The sequence below is a fragment of the Zootoca vivipara genome, chromosome 5 (assembly GCF_963506605.1).
Source record: "Zootoca vivipara chromosome 5, rZooViv1.1, whole genome shotgun sequence".
Classification (NCBI taxonomy): Eukaryota; Metazoa; Chordata; class Lepidosauria; order Squamata; family Lacertidae; genus Zootoca; species Zootoca vivipara.
This window is the reverse complement of record NC_083280.1, coordinates 35,695,661-35,717,746: the sequence shown is the minus strand read 5'-3', so window position 1 is coordinate 35,717,746 and position 22,086 is coordinate 35,695,661. Positions and strand designations below refer to the sequence as shown.

Sequence of the window (22,086 nt, the reverse complement as noted above, 5' to 3'; positions counted from 1 at the left end):
AGAGCTTTTGGGCTGACAACAACACTGTTTGTAAAGTTTACCAGCCCATGCAACTATCTTTACAAAGACATTTTTAAAAAGCAGCTTTAGTTCAGCACCCATCACTAGTAGGGACAACTGGTCCTTCCCTAAGCAACAAGAACAGAGTTGATCTTGTTTCTCACTCTAAGCCAAAAACACTTGCCAATGTATTCACCCATATAAAGTTGCAAGACACTGTAAGGTGTCCTCCATGAGTTTAATATTCTTTTAAGGTTTTTCTTCCCCTGCCTGTGACAGTCAATGATTCTACAAGTTTTATAGACTTATAACATGCCAAGATGGAAAGTGACCTATTAAATCGTACAGGCCACCCTGTCTTAAAACAAGAAACTCCCTGGACAAAATTATGGATACTAGCAATTGCTCTGGGTCTCAACAGAACTATGGCAGGACAGGAGTATGTTTTGATGCCAAACTGAAAACAAGCAGCATTCAGCTCCAGCAGAAGGATTTGTGAATAAGCCCTTATCTCTCTTTGGCAGAACAACCAAGGGTCTACAACCCCAGCTCTGTATCTGTAAAACTATATCCATTGAAATAATAATGAATAAATTATTTTGAAATAACAAAATTAAAAATATAGGAGAAATATTCAAGACTTCAATAGGCAAAACTCACTTCATGAATTTAAGGTGTAGTGAGTGGACTGGAGTAATCAGGGGGTCAATAACAGGGAAATGCAAAAACACCCTGCCTGCTATAACTCATGGTTTGTGTATTTCTTCCTTCCCAGTGCCATACACAAAACCAACAGAATTGTGACCTGCAAATTAGTCAGCTAGTAAAAGACTGTTCATTGGAACATTTGTCTCCTTTATGGGAAATGACCTCCTTGGCATGAAAGAGAGAGAAGATACAGGAAAGCACAGCCAAACCATTTCATGGAAGTTAGGAAATGGTCAGCAGCAGGAGACCAATCTTCTTTTGCTGTTGCAAACTTACGGTAAGAAATAAGCTGAGCTTTAAGGAAATGGTGTACAATCTCAGATCAGTTTTAGTGGAAACGAGAGAGAGAGAGAGAGAGAGAGAGAGAGAGAGAGAGAGAGAGAGAGAGAGAGAGAGGAACGTAGTGACCTATAAGGCAGCTTCCCATTTGTTCATTCTGGCCTAGTATCTACTCCAAGTGTCAGTGGCTCTGGGGTCTCCAGCAGGGAACTTTACCACCACTTGCAACCTGATCCCTTTTAACTGAATATGTCAGGGACTGAACCTAAAACCTTCTGCATTCAAAGCATCTGCATTATCAATGAGCTATGGCTCCTCCCTGGGTTGAAACCAGTCATGCTTTTTCTGGGAATCTTTGGAACTGAGCTGTATCGTTCAGCAGCCTATGAAGGTGGAAGTTCAAAAAGATACAGCACGTCATGACATAATGAGCAGCAGAAATTAACTTAAGGCATGGCTTGTGTAAACAATGACTTTGCCCAAGAGATGTGTTCAAAGGAAGATTCAATATAGCTACTCTCAAATATCCGGTAAGAAAGTATTTCTAGGATGATAAATGGGGTGACGAGGGATGGATTATGGATGGTATTCAACTAAGTTTTACTCAGGGTAGACCCACTGAAATATTGAACATGACTATGTTAGGTCCATTTATTTCAATAGGTTTACTCTGAGTAAAGCTAAGGGCTCAGTCACACACCTTTTGTCTTGCACTTTCTAGGTGCAGTGTGGATCTGTGCCTAGGAACACAGCACAAAAAGAAGCCTGGACAAGTCCTTCATTGAATATCACCCTATGCACCCTAATGTGAGCCACAATGGATGTATATGAACAGTAAGGCCTGACTCCCATTTCAGCTAAAAGCAGCCTTGTTTCAGATTCCTTGGGTGGAGGCAGAGGTGGCACCTGCAACATACACGGAACCCTTTTGGGTTAAAGGCAATGCTATAGCTGTTCAAAGTGGGACTGATACCGGACAATTTGGAACTTAGTTGACAATGTGTTGCTGCCACAAACCAGCTAAGAGAAAGTGTGAACGAATCTCCCCCCAAAAGGAAGTGTGTTATGTGCAGAAACAAAGGAAGCTGGATTATCCCAGGTCAGAAATTATTTTTCAGTGCAGTAGCATAGTGATTAATTCTGAAGTGCAGGTATTCTAAGATGAGAGAGAGAAAGAGAGAGAGAGAAGAGAGAGAGAGAGAGAGAGAGAGAGAGAGAGAGAGAGAGAGAAGAGAGAAGAGAGGAAAGAGAGAGAGAGAGAGAAAGAAAGAGAAAGAGAGAGAGAGAGAGAGAGAGAGTCTTTTGACCAATAAAGACATTATGGCTTCAATATCAAGACAGCTTTTTCTCACCCCCTTCTGCTTTGTTTAACATTCACTCACTATTCTGTAGCATTATGATTGGTCAAAGGCCTTTACCATTTTTTTCAAATGGTAAAACAGGCAGTTTAACCCTTAGCTATGCAGGCTGATGCCAACGATTGCTTCTTCTGCTTAACTGATTTGGTGGAGTCTCCTGTCCCACCCCTGCCTGAGAATAGCTTATTTATTTGACATGCAGCGGATTGACAAATAGCACCCCAGGAGATTAGTGCTGTGGAATAAGCAGCTGTGCTTTGTCCAGAGGTGTACCTAGGGGTTGGTGAAACTGGCCCATGCCAGGGGCGCAGGCCTGCCTCCCCCCACAAAAATCACCTATCAGACTATGGAATGTATGATGTAAATATGTGTGGCGATGCGCCGCTGCTGTCACAGCAAGATCAAACACAGAAGCTTTCCATCCTTCTCGCATCATGGCACAAAGGCAAGCAAGAAAGTTATTTTCTTCCGGGGGGGGGGGGCACCGAAACAGCTGCTTGCCAGGGGCATGAGGGATCCCAGGGACACCTCTGGCTTCATCTCTGCCACTGTAGCCCAGTATTTCATACTCTGAGTTGTAGCAGGTTTCTAAGATGTTTCTGGCTACAGTTCTCTGGAACTGAATCTGGGTTCTTCTCCATGCAAAGTGTGTGCTGCAACACAGAGCTATAGACCTTCCTGTGGAGTGGTAGCAACAGCTAAAATGCCCAGTGACTGATGCTGGCCTTGCATCTAATGACTTGTTCTGTTCATTCAATGAATAGGAATCTTCTATTACAACTATTGTTCAAATATATTAACATTGCTTAATGCACGAGCCGCAGTTTTCCTTCTCACTCTAAATGTTTACTAGACTTTACAAAGTCCTTACTCTCACCCCAATTTCCTGCAAAATGTTTTTCATTATTCAAACATACCTAGCAAAATAAATATATATATTGCTCTTGCTCTGCAGATTAAAGAAAAAACCCTGACCAATCTGGACCTTCGGCCTGTCTATACCCCTGGTTAAATATTGTCCATGCTCTCTGCTTCCTTGATCACATGAATTGTCACAATGGTTTCCTGGATCACAGTGCAGTGGGCTTACACTTATAATACATTTTTCATATTTTTACTGTATATCTATTCCCATATTGGGTTCTTCTGAATAGGTAGGGGATTGACTTATGGATGCTGAGTGCCCTCTAGTGCTACCAAAGCAGCAGTACTACAAAACTTTGGCCCAATCCTGGCTGCAGGAGGTAGGTTACAAAGGTAAGACTCTACTCTGGACCCTTCAGTTAAGCCATTTCCAAAGCAAGCCAATCTGCCTAACATAAAAACTCCATAATAGTTGAACCAAAAACAAACCCCTTCATATAGGCCATGGGTATTTGGGGGTTCAAATTCCAGGTGTGCACCATGTCCTTACCTGACATTTTTAGGCAAGCCACACTTTCTCAAGCGCACTTATCTGATTTATGAAATGGGTGCAGCTTGCCAACTCTACCACAATATTTGTTGTGAGAAGGCATAAGGAAATGCCACTGCTCGTCCTGATTCTGATACTGCATATATGGTACTGGTAGGCGATGAATCGAACTGTTTCTAGACTTGGGACCTAGAATCATAGAATCATAGAGTTGGAAGAGACCGCAAGGGCCATCCAGTCCAACCCCCTGCCAAGCAGGAAACACCATCAAAGCATTCTTGACATATGCCTGTCAAGCCTCTGCTTAAAGACCTCCAAAGAAGGAGACTCCACCACACTCCTTGGTAGCAAATTCCACTGCTGAACAGCTCTTACTGTCAGGAAGTTCTTCCTAATGTTTAGGTGGAATCTTCTTTCTTGAAGTTTGAATCCATTGCTCCGTGTCCGCTTCTCTGGAGCAGCAGAAAACAACCTTTCTCCCTCCTCTATATGACATCCTTTTATATATTTGAACATGGCTATCATATCACCCCTTAACCTTCTCTTCTCCAGGCTAAACATACCAAGCTCCCTAAGCCGCTCCTCATAAGGCATCGTTTCCAGGCCCTTGACCATTTTGGTCGCCCTCCTCTGGACACGTTCCAGCTTGTCAGTATCCTTCTTGAACTGTGGTGCCCAGAACTGGACACAGTACTCCAGGTGAGGTCTGACCAGAGCAGAATACAGTGGTACTATTACTTCCCTAGATCTAGATGCTATACTCCTATTGATGCAGCCCAGAATTGCATTGGCTTTTTTAGCTGCTGCATCACACTGCTCCTACCTTCTTCTAGTAACTAATTGGAGAGGACAAATTCTAGCTAGGAAGCCATGTAAGTTGTTACAGGAAACACAGCAGAGTGCCTTGGGGTACCTTAAAGACTACCATGTTTATTTTATTGTTTATTGTCCTTGCATAAGCCCCAATAAATGGGCTAGTCTCCATGGAGCCACAAGAGTCTTTGCTGGATCATAAAAGGCATAGTATATCATGGGACAAGTGGAACTGGAAAGAGACAAAAGGACATCAGTCTAGAAGTCCTTGAGGATGATGCTCATAAGAATGCTTCTGATGTAATTACAAGGCATGAGGCACATAGGAGCATCAATACATCAAAAGGTTAGATTTCTGTACTTCACTGACACAGCTGTTAAACAAACAGAGTGGGTGAGTTCAGTAGCCCAACACAGACTTCTGAACTCCAGATGGAACTGAATGACCAAGATTGGTTTGTCTCCTTTATTTTTATTTTATTTTACTATTATTATTCAGACTAGGTGAGGAGCATACAGTCCCAAATGAACATAATATCCATCTACAACAGGGGAGTTCCCTTCCTTCCTTCCTTCCTTCCTTCCTTCCTTCCTTCCTTCCTTCCTTCCTTCCTTCCTTCCTTCCTTCCTTCCTTCCTAAACCTGCCTACCTTTTGGGCCCACCAAAATGTGATGGTCCACTCTTCTTTTTTAAAATGGGATTCAGGCGACAGGGAAGTAGAGGATTACTACAGAATTGGCAAAAGTAGAAATAATAAGACAAAATTCCTACACTCTTGTCTTGTGAGGGGGGGGGGGAGCCACTGGCAGGGACTGCCGTTCCCAGAGTGGAACAAGGATATTCCTGCTTCCCTTGCTGAGTTTGCAAGGCTCTGTTTTGCCATCTAGGCCGAAGGGAACTCCGAAGGGGATTCAGGGAGGGGGAGCTCCAGGAAATGAGAAGCTCTTGGGCAAGATCTTTTCTTCTGGTGCCAGGAACTTGCTCACTGCGTTGCAAGCCACACACAAGCTTCTCCAAGGAGGAGAGAGATTGGACCATGCATGGACCACAGCCATGCAGCTTCCAGCTATGAATTGCAACATCCCCTGCCCCTAGGGAGGAGGGTCTGGCTTGGATTCACTGCCTCGCCCTACTCTGTCCCAGCTTGGAAGAATCTCCCTGTCATGCACGACCCTCCAGAAAACAGCTTACTGTATCAGTCATAATCTCACTGTCTTAGAGGGATCACAGTGATCGGTGCAGCTCAGAGCTGTTCCATTGAGTGAGCAGACGCGAGGGCGGGTTAGAGATGGTGGACCAGAACGGTAGAGATTGCCAATAAATCCCAGCGATAGGGCAGGTCACATCCATTCCTGTCATTCTGTGCTGCTCTACGAGTTTGGGGTGGGGCTATTGTTTACAGTCCTTCGGGGAAATTATTTGTTTTAAAGCTGGCTTCCCTTTGGTTCCCAGTCAATCTTTCCAGCTGAAATGCTTTTCAAATTTGTTCTGGTGGGGGTTTCTCACCCTTGTTGTGCTATTTGTTTGCTCGGTCTTAGGAGGCTGTGCCTTGTGAGCTTGTGAACTGATCTCTCCAGAGATACGATAGGGCCCCGGCTAATATTGCCAATGTGTTTTTTATTTAAAGGCAGAACCAAACAATCCCACATTGAGCTATTAAAAAAGAAAAGAAAAGGGGGAGGGGGAAATCTCGTGGTGCTTTATGGAAACAAATTGTGGAGAGAGACAGCACAAGCCAGAGTCAAGCAAATCGTGGGCAAGCAGTGTCCCTGTGCTCTATACAGCAACTCCAGTGGTCGCCCCCCCCTCCTTCCAGAAAAACTCACGTACAGAGTTTCAGTACGTGAAAGAAAGGGCTGCAGCTCGGGCAAAGAGCACATGCCATTCATGCAGAACGCTCCAGGTTCAAACCTCAGCATCTCCAGGCAGGACTAGGAAAGGCTCTTGTCTGAAGCCCTGAAGAGCTGCAGTTGGCCATCGCAGACAATATACTGAGTTAGATGCAGCCGTAATCTGATGCTCCAAGGCTCCTATGTCCCTCAACAAGAGGGGTAGTCTGCACCAGCTGTTTAATTTTGCAAATTTCTCAGAAACAACTGGGGTAGATAGCATCACAGCTTCAAAACTATGACCTCTGGTAGATTTCTTTAAAAAAAAAGAGGAAGGAAGGAAAATGAGGGCACAACTAGATGAGATGGTGGGATATCTATGATCAGATTTCCCACATTTAAAAAGCCCTAATGTTAAAGACAGCTGTGGATGCCTCTGAATGGGATTAGGAAGGGGGTGGAAAAAATATCTTTTTGCTCATGCTGTTTTCCTGGTCTAAGTGGCCCCTTCTCAAGGCTTAGCCTCCCCCTTATTCTACAGTGTGCCCAAGAAGCTATTCTGCCCCTCATTAACACCCACAGAGCAATCCTGCTGTCCTGTTCTAGCCTGATATGGAGGTAGATCCACTTCCCCTAAAAGGCTTCTCATGAGATTTGGACAAAGAAAGTAGACACTACCGGTAGTGGCCAGCAGAGCAGAACAGGCCAACCTGGCTTCTCAGCATTGCACAGAACATCCGCAGCTCTTTACTCGGAGATACATAGTGGGAGTCTTCATTCCTAGTAACCCCACAGTTGGATTGGTGTGTGTGTGTGTGTGTGTGTGTGTGTGTGTGTGTGTGTGTGTGTGTGGTTTCCTCTGCTCATCCTCACTGATGGTGCCTACCCTAGACATAAATGGTAATAAATGGTGGACCCTCTGACCACAGAAGGACTATATTCAGTGGAACCTTGGTTCTTGAACTTAATCCGTTTCAGAAGTCCGTTTGACTCCTGAAATGTTCGAAAACCAAGGCGTGGCCTCGGAAACAATAGCCAACAGCCGCATTGGAAGTTTGGCTTCTGAAAAACGTTTGAAAACCGGAACAATTACTTCCAGGTTTTTGGCGTTCAGGAGCTGATTTGTTCGCCAACTAAGCCATTCGAGAACCAAGGTTCCACTGTACAATAAAGCGTTTAACCACTGCGGAAATGGGATAGAACATTCCTTTAGCAAACCAAAGGATAAACAGAGGGGTCTCACTGTGCCTGAGAAACTGGTAACGGTAATGACAATATATGCCATTCTATGCAATGTCTGCGAATCTAAGTGCCATGCCTTGCATAAGCTAACAGGTGTTTCAGAATTGAGACCTTGGAGGAAAATGATAATTAAGGATGTAATAAGGCCTTGTCTTCTGTTCCACTCTGAATCCATCGCATGTAGCACTTTTTCCACTCCACTACAGTTTGCCTTCAGCCAAAAACTATGTTACTTGTCTCACTGTCCACTGTGGCAAAATAATGTAACTTACATAATTTACAAAAAATAATTATGCCAATGATGTAAATCACATTGTAATCATGTTAGCGTACCACACACCAATGCAAATTAAACAGAATGAGAATGGGGTGGGGAAGGTTTGACGTAATTAATTACATATCATTTGTAGATTGAAAGCAACAACAGTGAATACTGATCATATTTGTAGGGTTGATTTCTGTTCCAGGCATGGAATAAATGAGCAAACATCAGTAATTTTAATCCTGCATCTGTTTTCATCAACATTCTCCAACATCCCTAATAACAGCAGAGCTGCAACTCATAGCTGCCAAGTTATCCCTTTTTTACAGGGATTTTCCCTTATGCTGAATAGGCTTCCTCGCGAGAAAAGGGAAAACTTGGCAGCTATGCTGCAACTGAGGGAAAAGCAACGTGGTAATCTATTTCTGGGTTCCTTGCAGTGCTACATGTTAAAGCACAAAGTGTTGCTTATGACCCCATAAAGTTCCACTTGCCCTTTTCTGTTTATATAAGTTATTTTTATTTTTATTTCCCCGCAGGTATGTTTCATTCCTTCTCTTAATTGTCAGTTGATCATAGGCTGAGTTAGGAGCTTCAGGAGATGGCAATACCCTACCACTACCTTGCTAGGCATTTCCATATTTGCATTCCCTGCCATGGAAAAAAAATCACAAAGCCCAGAGTTCACCTTGTCTTGCTCCTGGCGGTTCAGAGCTTCCAGCTTCACCCGGTCAAACTCTGACCTGGCAACTGTGAGTTCGCGTTGTGACTCACTGAGCTTTTCTAAAAGGATATTCTTCTCTGCTTCCTTCTTGGACAAAGCCTGGAGGTAGAAAGGAAACCCTCACATATGTAACCAATATTCATAATGCCCTGGAAATTACATTTTTATTATTTATTATTAGCATTTGTGGGGCACCCTATAACACAAGTCTTAAGGATGGCTCATAGCAAGAAATAAAATACATGGGCTCAAGAGGGAAACACATGTGATCCTTTAGGCTCCTGTTCCCAACTCCAACCAACCCTAACCATTATCCATGCTGTCTGGGCGCAATGGTTACAGCTGTGGCAATAGTGTTACACAGCCAGTGGCCAGGTTCATACCTCACGCTAAGCCAAACCATGGCTTGAAACCAGGTAGCTTCCTTCCGACTAATGTTACTCTCTCCTCACCTTCTGTTTTTCATTCTCTAGCAGGAGGAGGCTTTCATCCCGGTTCTGCTGCAAAGAGAGGATCTCCTCCATGAACTCCCTTTTTTCAGCTTCATGCTTGGATGCCATTTCTTCCCTCTCTTGCTGAAGATGATGCATAGCCTCGTCCTTCTGCTCAATCAATGCCAGATGCAGGGCCTCCTGGTGTCAGCAGAGCAGGAAGTTATCAGGTAAACTAGTATCCGAGGATGGTGCAAGAATGGGATCACGGGGCAAAGGCCCCCCCCCAAAAAAACTTTTTTCTAAGTGTACTGAGTGTTTCTGGTAGATAGTGAATTTGGAAGAAATTGAACAGGAGTGATCTTGGTTAACTGAGCAGGATATTAATTAATTTTGTGGGAATAAATTATCTAGAGAAGAGGGGGAATTGAATTAATTTGGAGCAGAACGTGCTGGGAAATTAATTGGGAGAAATAAAGAGGAACTGATTTGGAGTGATTGGGGCTAGGGTGCAAAATAATGGAATAATTTATCTGGGCTTATTTTGATTGGAAATTTGTTGGCTTTCCTACTGTGGCATTTAAATTCTACATTTGCATCTGTACATATATATTAGCATATTCACATGTTATGCAGAGTTGTGTCTGTAGCCTTTTGCCCTGAGTCTTTTAAGTACCTAGCAATGCTCCTATTGGTGTTGAACACAAGCAAGTTCCTTGCAACCAAATCCCTATCTCCAGTTCCTGCCTCAGATTTTCAGTCTCAAACATATTCAAGGCAGTTCAAAGAAACCATGACAGAGACTAAGAGGACTCCGGTGAAAAGGAAACCACCCAAATGTGGTACATCTTGTAATTAAAATCCAGTTTGAATCATTTAATACAAATGTATATTTGACAGGTATAAAGGCCATTCCTATGTAGAAATCACAGCTGCCTATTTACAGGACCCCTAGATGGTTAATTCCAGTCAAAGGCAACAATAGGGTGCAGCGCTCATCTCACTTTCAGGCCGAGAGAGCCAGCGTTTGTCTACAGACAGCTTTCCGTGTCATGTGGCCAGCATGACTAAACCGCTTCTGGCACAATGGGACACCATGACAAGTGCCAGAGTGCACAGAAATGACGTTTACCATCCCGCCACAGCGGTACCTATTTATCTACTTGCACTAGTGTGCTTTCAAACTGCTAGGTTGGCAGAAGCTGGGAAAGAACAATGGGAGCTCACCCCATTGTGCGGATTCAAACCGCCGACCTTCCGATCGGCAAGTCCAAGAGGCTCAGTGGTTTAAAGCACAGCGCCACCTGCACCTCCCTTATAAATATTAAGTATTATTATTATTATTAACATATTCAGTAATATGCACTTTTATTTCATCATTACTTCAAGGACCTTGGGGCAGTGAACATACAGTTTCCCTTCCCTTTATATTCTCACAAGAACCCTTTCAGGTAGTTTAGGCTGAGATACAATGACTAGCGCACTGTCATGGCTGAGGAGATTTGAAACCATGTTTTCCTATTCAAGTACCAGCCATTATACTACACCACTGCTCAACACTGTTATTACTAGGAAAATAGGTAAAAGGTAAAGGTAAAGGGGCCCCTGACCATCAGGTCCAGTCGTGTCCGACTCTGGAGTTGCGGCGCTCATCTCGCTCTATAGGCCGAGGGAGCCGGCGTTTGTCCGCAGACAGCTTCTGGGTCATGTGACCAGCATGACAAAGCTGCTTCTGGCAAACCAGAGCAGCGCACGGAAACGCCGTTTACCTTCCCGCCGGAGCAGTCCCTATTTATCTACTTGCACTTTGATGTGCTTTTGAACTGCTAGGTGGGCAGGAGCTGGGACCGAGCAACGGGAGCTCACCCCATCACGGGGATTCGAACTGCCGACCTTCTGATCGGCAAGCCCTAGACTCTGTGGTTTAACCCACAGCGCCACCTGGGTCCCCTACTAGGAAAATAGCTACTCCTTATTAACGTGTATTATGAAGGAAGCATTCACAATTTATACCACATGAGTGTTCTTCACAACTCATTCAATATACGTATACAACTTGTGATGTGCTTGGAAATCAGCTCCTATCATCTCAAGTAGTCTTGATACCACAACAACTACAGTATAGAGAAGAAAGAACAGTTATACAGTCTCTCTCAGCACCAATGGTTGCTAGCTTCACCACCACCACCATATTATTATTATTATTATTATTATTATTATTATTATTATTATTGGCATGTTGGGAGCTGCTACGGTAGATAACTAGACTGAAGTGGGCAAACAGCAATCATCAGACAGGTTGACAGAGCACTTTAATCTGCTTGAATTGTACATACCTAAATATCCAGTATGCACTCAAGTCCCTCCCACAAAATAACAACAACAGTCTGGAGTCACCCAGAACCCGCTTATTGCTCTAACGACTATGAAAGTAACTTACAATTGAACACTAGAACTGGATTTGGTTAGTGATTTCACTCATTTCAACCATCACTGACTGCTTGGCAGGGGGTTGGACTGGATGGCCCTATGACAGTGGACTGAAGAATTTGGCTGCATAAGGGTTAGGAGTCTTCAGCACTGACCTTCTCTTTTCTGAGGCGCTCGAGGTCCTCCTCAAAACCCAGCTTCTGGTTCTTTATGACCTGTTGTAACCCTTGTTGTTCCTCAGTTATCTGGAGCTTCAACATCTCTATTTCTCGCCTCAGTGTGGTTTCCCGAAGCTCAAGCTCATGCTGGGCTTTCCCCAATTCCACTATGAAAGAAAAAACACACACTATCCAGGACAGATCTTTGGGCAACTCTTCAGTATAGGCTGTGACAACAAATTGTTTCTTCAACAGAGGGCACAATTCAGCAAGCAGTTCTTTCAGCTTCATTACTGTAATTTGAAAGCGGCTTTAAATGTCTCTTGCACCCACACTGGTTTTTTTTAATATAAAATACCATTTTTATAAATTGTATTTTTGCACTGTTATGTTTTATTGCATCTGGCTTTATATGTGGTTTTAACCAAGTTGTAAGCCATCACAAAAAGATAGGATAAAGCAAATAAGTCTGGAAACCTGTTCATTGGCTGATCTTGATGCAAAATTATGTTAAATGGTAATTTGAATGTGTGTCACCAATAACCAGTTGTTAGGTATAGTCAGGTATAGTCAGATAACAGGTGTGGTGGTTTTTTAAAAAAATAATAATTATTATTGGACACTTTCAGTGGTATCCCAACCACTTAACAATAGGTGTATACATACCATACATTTAAAGCACATGTCTTCCATCAAAGACTCCTGGGAACTGTAGTTTACCTTTCACAGAGCTATGCTTCCCAACCCTCCTAACAAACTAGTTCCCAGAATTCTTTGGGGGAAGCCATGTGCTTTCAATGTATGGTTTGTGCACACCTTAAGAATTTAAAGGGAAGATTCCATGGAGTATTGAATCAGACTGAATAATGTGTGTACTATACCTTGAAGTGCCTTTCTGGCAATCTTGATGCCTTGGTTCTCTCCTTCCAGTTGTTCCTTGCGAGCTTCCAGCTGTGCTGCCAGTTCTTGTGCCTCAAAAAGGCTGGTTTCCAGGGACTCCTTCTCCACCCTAAAGCACATCAGGAAATTGTTGTGACGTGGGGTTTGTGATTTCAGCTCTCTTGACAAAACATGCTGGAGACAGTTCTCTAGTAACAGCTCTTTATTAAGTGAACAAGACTGAAGACTGAGGAGAGGAAAGCTACATTTATAGGGACAGGGGACTAGCTAGGAAGGGATACATTTTGGAGGGAACAATATCACGCAATCACAGTGCTGCCTTTTGGAGGAAACCAATAAGACAGAGGATCCAAATACAGCAGCTTAAATGAACCAATAGTAGCTGTACCCTCTGGGACCAAAAGGCAGTTACTTTATCCTAATGCAAATACAGACAATAATAATACAGATATAAAATCCTTTGACTCAATACACAACACCCCTCCCCCCCTAGTGAGCACAGCAGACGTAATCCCTCAGGTACTGTGGGGTCCTACAACTTCTACCTGATCTCCTGACAACAGGTGTTGCAGGTTCTGGATTGGGTGTTACCTGTGGTGGAGGGGCTGCTATAGGGGTTTCATCAGGAACAGATGGAGTCCCAGACATCTCAGGGTCCCCGACCTGTACCTCGTCATCATGAGGACTAGCAGACCCTGGTTCATTTGCTGAAGCCCCTGGTGACTGCACCTCTGGACCATTTTCACTCTGGTCTCGCAGCTGTGCGTCATTAGCCAGGGATGAATTATCTGACTCCTCCCTGCTGAGCGCCCGGCGCCTCAGCTGATCTATATGTCTCTTCCAAACTTGCCCATTTTCCAAGGTCACATAATAGGACACAGGTCCACTAGCCCGGGTGATCACACCAGCCACCCACCGCGGACCTCGTGAATAGTTCCTCACCCAGACCAGATCTTCAGGGGCGAGATACCTTGTTGTGTCAGTCTCAGCCTGGGGGGTTGCTCTTGAATTACGGTTTGGCATTTTATCTGGGTGGACATAATCCAGCACCGTTACCAGTCTTCTACCTAAGAGCAGCTCGGCTGGCGACTTGCCCGTCGCAGTACACGGCGCCGCATGCTGCAAAAATAACATTCGCGCAATGCGAGCCGACCAGTTACCCTCCATTAAGCGTGCAATGGATTCTTTGGCTGTTCTTACCATGCGCTCAGCCTGCCCATTGGAGGATGGGTGAAAGGGCGCGGATGTGACCCCTCTTATGAAGTTATCAGCCAAGAATGCCCTGAATTCTTGGGATACAAAAGCTGCCCCATTATCTGATACAATGGTCTCAGGTAACCCGTGGGTAGCAAACAGCTGCCTCAACACCTTGATTACGGCAGCTGATGCCATGCTAGGGACCATCGCCACTTCTAACCATTTGGAATATGCATCAACGATAACCAAAAAGACCTTCCCTTGGAATGGCCCTGCAAAATCTATGTGCAGCCGGCTCCAGGGAGTCCTGGACTGCTCCCACCAGTGGACTGGTGCTCTGGCCACTTCTGGCCGCACCTCTTGGCATGCCTTGCATGTTCGTACCCATTGTTCTATGTTCTGGTCCATTCCAGGCCACCACACATAACATCGGGCTAGCGACTTCATCCTGACCATTCCCGGGTGTCCCATGTGAAGCGTCTCAAGAACCCTGTTTCTCAGTGGTGCTGGGATGATCACCCTATCTCCCCATAGGAGACAACCCTTATGCATGGACAATTCGTGCTGCCTTGTCGCATAAGGCCTGAATTTTTCTTCATGCGGACCACCTGGCCACCCCCTCCCCACCCAAGTGAGCACACGGGAGAGAACAGCATCTTTCCTCGTTTTCTCAGCTATATCCGTAGCTGTTACAGGAGCCCCCGGAAGTGTTTCTAGCATCATAATGTGCTCCGCCGGAGCAGGATCCTCATTGCTCCCGCCAGGAAGGGGCAAGCAACTCAGCGCATCAGCATGGCACAATTGTTTCCCCGGCACATGGGTCAAGGTGTACTGGAACCCATTCAGGAATATTGACCAACGCAACATTCTGGGGGAGAGAATTTGTGGCGTTTGTTTGTTTGGGTTGAACAACCCTAACAGTGGTTTGTGGTCCGTTTCAATGGAGAATTGGCGACCGTACAAATAATCATAGAACCTTTTGATTCCGGACACAATAGCCAGTGCCTCTTTATCAATTTGAGCATAGTTGCGCTCCGTGGGCGACAACGTACGGGAATAGAAAGAGATGGGCTTTTCCGACCCATCCGGTTCCCTATGACTCAGCACAGCCCCCAGACCGTATTGAGAGGCATCACATGCCAGGACCAGCGGCTTTGACTCATCATAATGAGCAAGGACGCTCCTGCTACTCAGCATTCCTCGCAAGGAGTCAAAAGCCTTCTGCTGCTCCCGCCCCCATCGCCACACATTCTTTTTCTGCAATAGTCTATGTAATGGTTCAGCTACCGAAGCTTTCTGGGGTAAGAACGAATGATAAAAGTTAATAAGTCCCAGGAATGACTGCAACTCCGTCTTGTTCTGTGGTCGTGGTGCCTCGATGATGGCCTTAATCTTAGCATCTGTGGGGTGGATGCCTGATGCATCAATTTTAAACCCCAAGAAATCCACCGTTGGCACCCCAAAACTGCATTTTTCCTTTTTCAGTTGCAACCCCACCTCCTTGAACTTGAGCAACACTGCACGGACACGCGCAACCAGTTCCTGTGGGTCTTTTCCAGCAATCAAAACGTCATCAAAAAATGGCAAGACCCCCGGCAGACCTCTTAACAGGCGTTCCATGAGCCCTTGAAAAATCCCTGGGGCCACACAAACTCCGAACTGTAATCTGTTAACTCTGAACGCCCCTTTATGTGTGACAATAGTCTGTGCTTCCGCTGATTGTGGGGTTACTGGCAGCTGTTGGTAAGCTTGTGCCAGGTCAATTTTGGCGAACACCTTGCCCCCAGCCAGTTTAGCCAACAGATGTGATACAACTGGAATGGGGTATGAGTTTCCCCTGAGTGCCTTATTGATAGTACATTTGTAATCTGCACATATCCTGACTTTCCCATTTGCTTTAAGGGGCGTGACGATTGGAGTCTCCCACTTAGCAGAGTCCACGGGTGAGAGAACTCCCTGCTTGACCAATTTATCCAGCTCTGCCTCGATCTTGGGTTGCAGTGCAAATGGCACTCGCCTTGGTTTGAGTCGGATTGGAGCCACCCCGGGGTCCAACTCGAAGTCAACTGGGGGCCCTTTATAACAACCCAGTTTTCCGTTAAAGAGACCAGCAAATTCCTTGCATAATACCTCGCTCATCTCAGGGCAGGTTTGGATTGAATTAAGCCCTGAGATACTCAGTCCCAGGGCAGGGAACCAGTCAGTGCCCAGGAGACTGGGGCGACTGCCCTTCGCAATCACCAGTTTGAGTACAGCCTGTTTGTCCCGGAACTGTACTCTCACGGCACACATTCCCATAACATGGATGCGGCCTGCTGAGTACGACTGCAAGGTTGCCGGAAAGGGCTCCAGAGGGGGCAACTTACCCCTGGGGAAGAATGTCTTCGCGGTCTGGTCTGACACGATGGTGAATGCAGATCCGGAGTCCACCTCCATGTCGCACTGCTGACCCTCAATCTTCACCTTGACGTGTGCCTTGCCTTGCGCTGGAAACTGCACGGCCCTCCCATTGATCTCCGTTACGTAGTGGCAGTCCTTTAGAAAATGAGTTGCTGTGGGCGGTCTGCGATGCTCCAGTCTAGGTGCTCCTGTCGCTCCCGACGCCGCCGATCTACAGACCCTGGCGATGTGACCCGTCTTTCCGCACGTCCGGCAGATAGCATCCCTGAAACGACAACTCTTCCTTTCATGGTTTCCGCCACAACCTGGGCAACTGCCTCGGCGATCTCTGTGCACTGTGCAGGCCTGACGCACCGACTCAACCCCACGGACTGGGCTCTGGCTTGGAGTAGCCTCTAGCTCGTCCATGGCATGCGCAACTTCTATCTGTGGCTTAGTGGCCTTGCGACTGGCATCAAGCTCCTCTCTTTCATAATTCTCCGTGGCGGTGGCCTCCTTCAAGGCTGAAGCAAGGGTAACCTCTTCTTTAGCCACGATGCGTCTTCTGGCTTTCTTGCTGCTCAGACCCCCAATAAACCGATCCAGGAGAGTCTCTTCCAGATTTTGGAAGCCGCAGTGCTGAGCAAGCTTCCGGAGTTCAGCCAGAAATGTGGATACAGACTCCCCAGCACACTGCTGCCTCTTATGGAACTCCATCCGCCGGGCCATCTTGGTCTCAGTAGGCGCCAAGTGGCTTGTTAGGCAGGCAAGAATATCTTGGAGAGATGTCTCACTCAGCTTAGCTGGAGCAAGTAATGCCTTGGCTAGCTTGAAGGTCTCGGGCCCACAGTAGCTCAGGAATGTGGCCCTTCTTTTGCTGGCATCGGTGATCCCTTGAGCCACTGCGAAGAACTCAAAGCGTTCGACGTAGTCTTCCCAGGTGTGGGGCTCTGATGGCTGGAAGGGCTCCAATACCCTTGGACTCTCCATTGTCCTAGCGGGCAGGGTCGTCTTCTCAGCTGGCCAGTGAGTCTTGTTCTCAGCTGCAATCCGGACTCTGAGGCAGGGTTGTGTTTAACCGCTCCTCAGCATTCCGGATCCCACCTTCGTCGCCAGTTGTTGTGACGTGGGGTTTGTGATTTCAGCTCTCTTGACAAAACATGCTGGAGACAGTTCTCTAGTAACAGCTCTTTATTAAGTGAACAAGACTGAAGACTGAGGAGAGGAAAGCTACATTTATAGGGACAGGGGACTAGCTAGGAAGGGATACATTTTGGAGGGAACAATATCACGCAATCACAGTGCTGCCTTTTGGAGGAAACCAATAAGACAGAGGATCCAAATACAGCAGCTTAAATGAACCAATAGTAGCTGTACCCTCTGGGACCAAAAGGCAGTTACTTTATCCTAATGCAAATACAGACAATAATAATACAGATATAAAATCCTTTGACTCAATACACAACAGAATACACAACAGAAATAATCAAGGCCAGTCAATTAAGCTGTCAATGCCTGGATCCTACAGGCATCTATTTATCCACTACCCCAGAAAGCTTGTGGGCACCAAGGAGCCCCATCCACCACAGGTACTCTGCCAGCCCTGCTCACCCCACAGGAAGTCCAGAGACCAGGAAATGTGCAACAAATAAAAGGGCGCCTGCCTGCAGGTTTACACTTAGCTAGCTTCCTGTGCTTCTCATTTAGCGCAGAAGCACTGAACTGAGGGGCATAGGCAGAAGGACAGGCCAGAAGGGAAAGGGGAATATATATATATATATATATATATATATATATATATATATATATATATATATATATTTGACTGAAACAAAGAGCAAGGCTGAAACCAAGACACTGAGCCTATTATGAACTATGGTATGGTATACAAGTGAAGTATATCCACAGGCTTATGCTTTAAAACAGGGGTGGAGCAAGGCTTACGCGGTTTAGGTTGCATGACTTTGCCTCATGCCACCCATCCCTTAAGTTAATTTGCAAGCCAGTCTTCAGGAGACCACCAGTTGCTTCATAGCCAGTGGGCATTACCTGAGAGCATCTGCCTCCTCTGTTAACAACTTCCTGTGCCTCTCCAGCGCAGTGAGCTCCACAACCACCTGTGCCTTTTCCTTAGCCATGTCTTCCTTCTCCTGTAGCGTACGGAGCAAGGAGTCTGCTTGCATCTCCATCTCTCGGTGGCTCTGGGCCAGCTGCTCACCTAGAGTTTGCTTCTGGCTGTTCAGCTGGCAAAAAGCAGAGGGAAGTGTGTGAGAGAGCATAATGGTAACAGCAGGAAATTAAGAGCCTAATTAGGATCCCAGCTACACAGCCCTGCAAACTGGGGTGGCGGGGAGGCTCCTCCAAGTGTTGTTAAACTTCAACTACCATTAGCCTTGGGCAGCATGGAACACAGGAAGCCTCCTTCTACTGAGTCAGAACACTGATCCATCAGGCTCAGGGCTGCCTACACTGACTGGCAGAAGCTTTCCAGGATTTCAGAGAGCACTCTCTCTCATGCCAACCTGGAGATGCTGGGGCCTGAACCTGAGGTCTGAACCTGGGGTCTTCTGCATGCAACATAGTAGCTGGACCATTGAGCTACAGTCCTTCCACTCAATGGTCAAGGAGGATGGCTGAGGAGTTGTCATCCAACAATGTATGGAGAGTCACCAGCTTTCCATCCCTGATGTAAACCACTCCTCTTAAGGGCAGTAGTTTGGTAGAGCTGTGCCTCTGTCAGGAACTGGCAGGCTGCTGAGGAGTGTGTGGCAGATGCCACAGGGTCAGAGCCTGCCACAGGGGAAGGGGGCAGTGATTTATGGGGTTTGGTGCCTCCAGCAGTCAGGGCTGGAGGGAGGAAAGAGTCTGCAGAAGGAGACTGTTAAAAACAAACAAAGTGGAGCCTAATTTGAATAGTAGAGTGCCTGGCATCTGGTGAGCGGGGCTTTTGTGTTGTGCTCCGGAATCGGCCCCTCCCTTCAAGTGTTCAGTTAAGTTCAGTTAGAGAAACCATGATGTTGTTTTAGTTTTCTTCATTATTAAAGCTTTGTTTGTGAGCCGCTTACTTTTCTGAAAGAAAAGAAACTCTGCTGAAGAATGGTGGAATGCCCTAAACTGGGTGAGTGAGGGGATATTCCCAGTCTGACAGGAGGATTTTTAAATTTTATTTTAACCACCCCCACTTTCCACAACAGAGAGAGGGGAGGGGGTGAAGGACACAGGTCAGGAAATGGGGCTGGAGCAAGGTTGGGTGGAGGTGTGGTTATGATGTTGCTCCACCAGTCCAGCTCTAGGGAGGGGATGCCAGCTACTGAAGTTGGTAGAAGCATGTGTGTGTGTGTTCTGTGCACCTTAGGAGCTACCATAAGTGTGTGCCTTGTCAATAAAGAACTGAACTACCAGTCGTCTGTCCTCCTTGGGCTGAGTATGCTTAGGACAGCCTCTGAACTCAGTGGTTCTGCTGGACAGGGATCCCAAAATGGTTTGTTTGGATCAACTGTATTGCAGAAGCTTTGCCGAGTGTATCGCCAAGATGCGCTCTTGTGTCAGGGCCAACCTAGTTATTATGAGCAACCATCTGAATCAACAAGTGGCGTTTCTCACTGGAACCTTTCGCATATTATATTCTTATATTTATTTATAAAAGTCTTTTTATATTGGAGTAACAGATCCAAGCACAATAATGCTCGAGCACAAGTTATATCTCTACTGTCATCAGAGCTAAATTGGCAACTGAAATGCAATACTGTATAATGTTTTCAACACATCAAACCTCCGCATTTCCAGCAGATCAAACCTGCCAAACCAATATGTTAGCAATCATTGGGGTTGCGGGGTGGGGGGTGGGGAATGCCAAGTGCTGCACTCCCGCTTCCCACAACTTTTGCAACCAGGATAGCAACCGAAGGGCCAAGTTTTTGTAATTCACATAATTTACTCCAAATCTCATGTTCGGCTGCAATAGGAAAGACTTAGTGATCTATCATGCCCCACTTGTCACCTCCCCAGCAGAGTGCTCACCCAGGAAGACAAAACTGATCCTAAGCCCTCTCTTATTCACATCCTTACTGTATTCTGAGGAAATAAAAAGGTACTGTGTCCTGCCCTCTGTTTCATACCTGCATTATTTGGTCCTGAAACTGGATTCTCTCCTTGTGGAGCAAGGCCACTTCCCCTTCCAGTCTCTCCTGCTTCTCTTCTGAGGCCTTGCAGTTCTGCTGCAGCCCCTTCTTCTCTGCCCTCATGCACATCAGTTCTTGCTCCAAGTGCGCCAGCTGCTCACGCCAACCGGCTTGCTCTTGTTCCAGCTCCCGCTTCCTACTTGAAAGCCTGCTCTTCTCCTCTTCAAGCTGCACAACAAGAGGAAAGACTGGGGTTTGCAGGCTCTAGAAGGGGATGATCCAGCAGGAAAACAAAAGGTGGACTAGCCTTGGCGGAAAGGTAAGAGGATACATCCTTGTGGCGCTTTCACACACGACCCCTAGATTTATTGTTGAATTCAATCATTAGCACAGAAGAGAAAATGGGAGGGAGGCCTTCTGTTATTCAAATGTATATTCTGGTCAATTGGGGGGGGGTATTTTGCTTTTGCATTTGTGGTAAAAACCAATTTTGGAAAAAATCTGATTACGTTTCAAGTGTAAAAATAGAGCAATAGCTCCTTTCTTTTGGCCATTTCTCCCCTCCAATCCAGAGATTCTAAGGACCAAATTATGGTTTAGTTTGCACATCCATGGGATGTGGATGGCGCTGTGGTCTAAACCAATGAGCCTCTTGGGCTTGCCGATCTGAAGGTTGACGGTTCGAATCCCCGCAGCAGGGTGAGCTCCCGTTGCTCGGTCCCAGTTCCTGCCAACCTAGCAGTTTGAAAGCACACAAAAAAGTGCAAGTAGATAAATAGGTACCACTCCGGCGGGAAGGTAAATGGCGTTTCTGTGTGCTGCTATGGTTTCGGTGTTCTGTTGTAGCAGAAGCAGCTTAGTCATGCTGGCCACATGACCCAGAAAAACTGTCTGTGGACAAACATGGCCTGTAAAGCGAGATGAGCGCCGCAAACTCAGAGTCGTCTGCGACTGGACTTAACTGCCAGGGGTCCTTTACCTTTACCTTTTTGCACATCTCTTCAAACTAAACACTGATTTAAAGGAGAACACACAGTGCAGTCGTACACACCGCTGACATCATGACTCTTCTCTCCTCCCTCTCCTGCCGTGTTGACAGGAGCTAACCCATGGCCTGGCTTAGCGTTATGTCCAAACCCAGGATTGTGGCTTATTTCTCTCCAAACAAAGCATGAATGGTAAACTATGTTTGCGCTTGGCTTACAGCTCATGGGTAGAGCTATAAGAAGGCAGTGGTTTCCATTCCAACTTGTGCTTGTCAGAATCAGTGCCGTTTATTTTTCAGTGCAGTTATTTGTTTCGCTGACCAGTATTTAACGTAAGTTACATAAGTTTACATAAGTATTTCTGGAACTTACATTCATTTCAATGTAAAGGGAATGTCAAAACAATGCTTTTTTTAAGAAGTCATTCATTGTATACCATTTGCAGAGTTAGAAAAGCAACACAATGTGAACCATTACTGGTCAGACTCACTAGACAGAATTCCATCCCTGACCACAAACGAATGTGTGGACTGCATCAATTTCCGCTTCTTTTTCAGTTTTCATTAGAATTTTCCAACACCCCTACTTGTAGTTTGTTTGGGGGGAAACAACTCATGAGTTCAGAAATTCAATTTCATTGTACACAGGTTGTACAATGACAATAAAGTTGTTGTTGTTATCATTTACTCCTAGCAGGGTGCCATCAGAAGGAGTGGAGTGGAGCAAAATGCCTGCGGTTTCAGCAGTGTGCACCAGCATTCACCTTTAAACCATAAGTTTAGTTTACGGTAATTATTGTTTGAGGTGACATGCAAATGAGGCCTAAATGCTAAATGTGACATAAATTGTGTGAA

General features: G+C 45.8%; 1 protein-coding gene across 5 annotated transcripts in view; it reads right to left on the bottom strand.

Moving 5' to 3' along the window:
- The window catches only part of CROCC2 (ciliary rootlet coiled-coil, rootletin family member 2), a 93,631-nt gene that overhangs the window by 34,905 nt on the left and 36,640 nt on the right, over window positions 1–22,086 (bottom strand). For all 5 annotated transcript variants that reach the window (XM_035133879.2, XM_060274571.1, XM_060274572.1 and 2 more), the window contains 6 exons: window positions 20,244–20,474; window positions 18,175–18,368; window positions 12,531–12,658; window positions 11,647–11,816; window positions 9,083–9,262; window positions 8,595–8,729 (listed from right to left, as the gene is read on the bottom strand). In XM_035133879.2, the coding sequence (XP_034989770.2) occupies window positions 8,595–8,729; window positions 9,083–9,262; window positions 11,647–11,816; window positions 12,531–12,658; window positions 18,175–18,368; window positions 20,244–20,474 (1,038 nt within the window). The remainder of the gene's footprint in view (window positions 1–8,594; window positions 8,730–9,082; window positions 9,263–11,646; window positions 11,817–12,530; window positions 12,659–18,174; window positions 18,369–20,243; window positions 20,475–22,086) is intronic.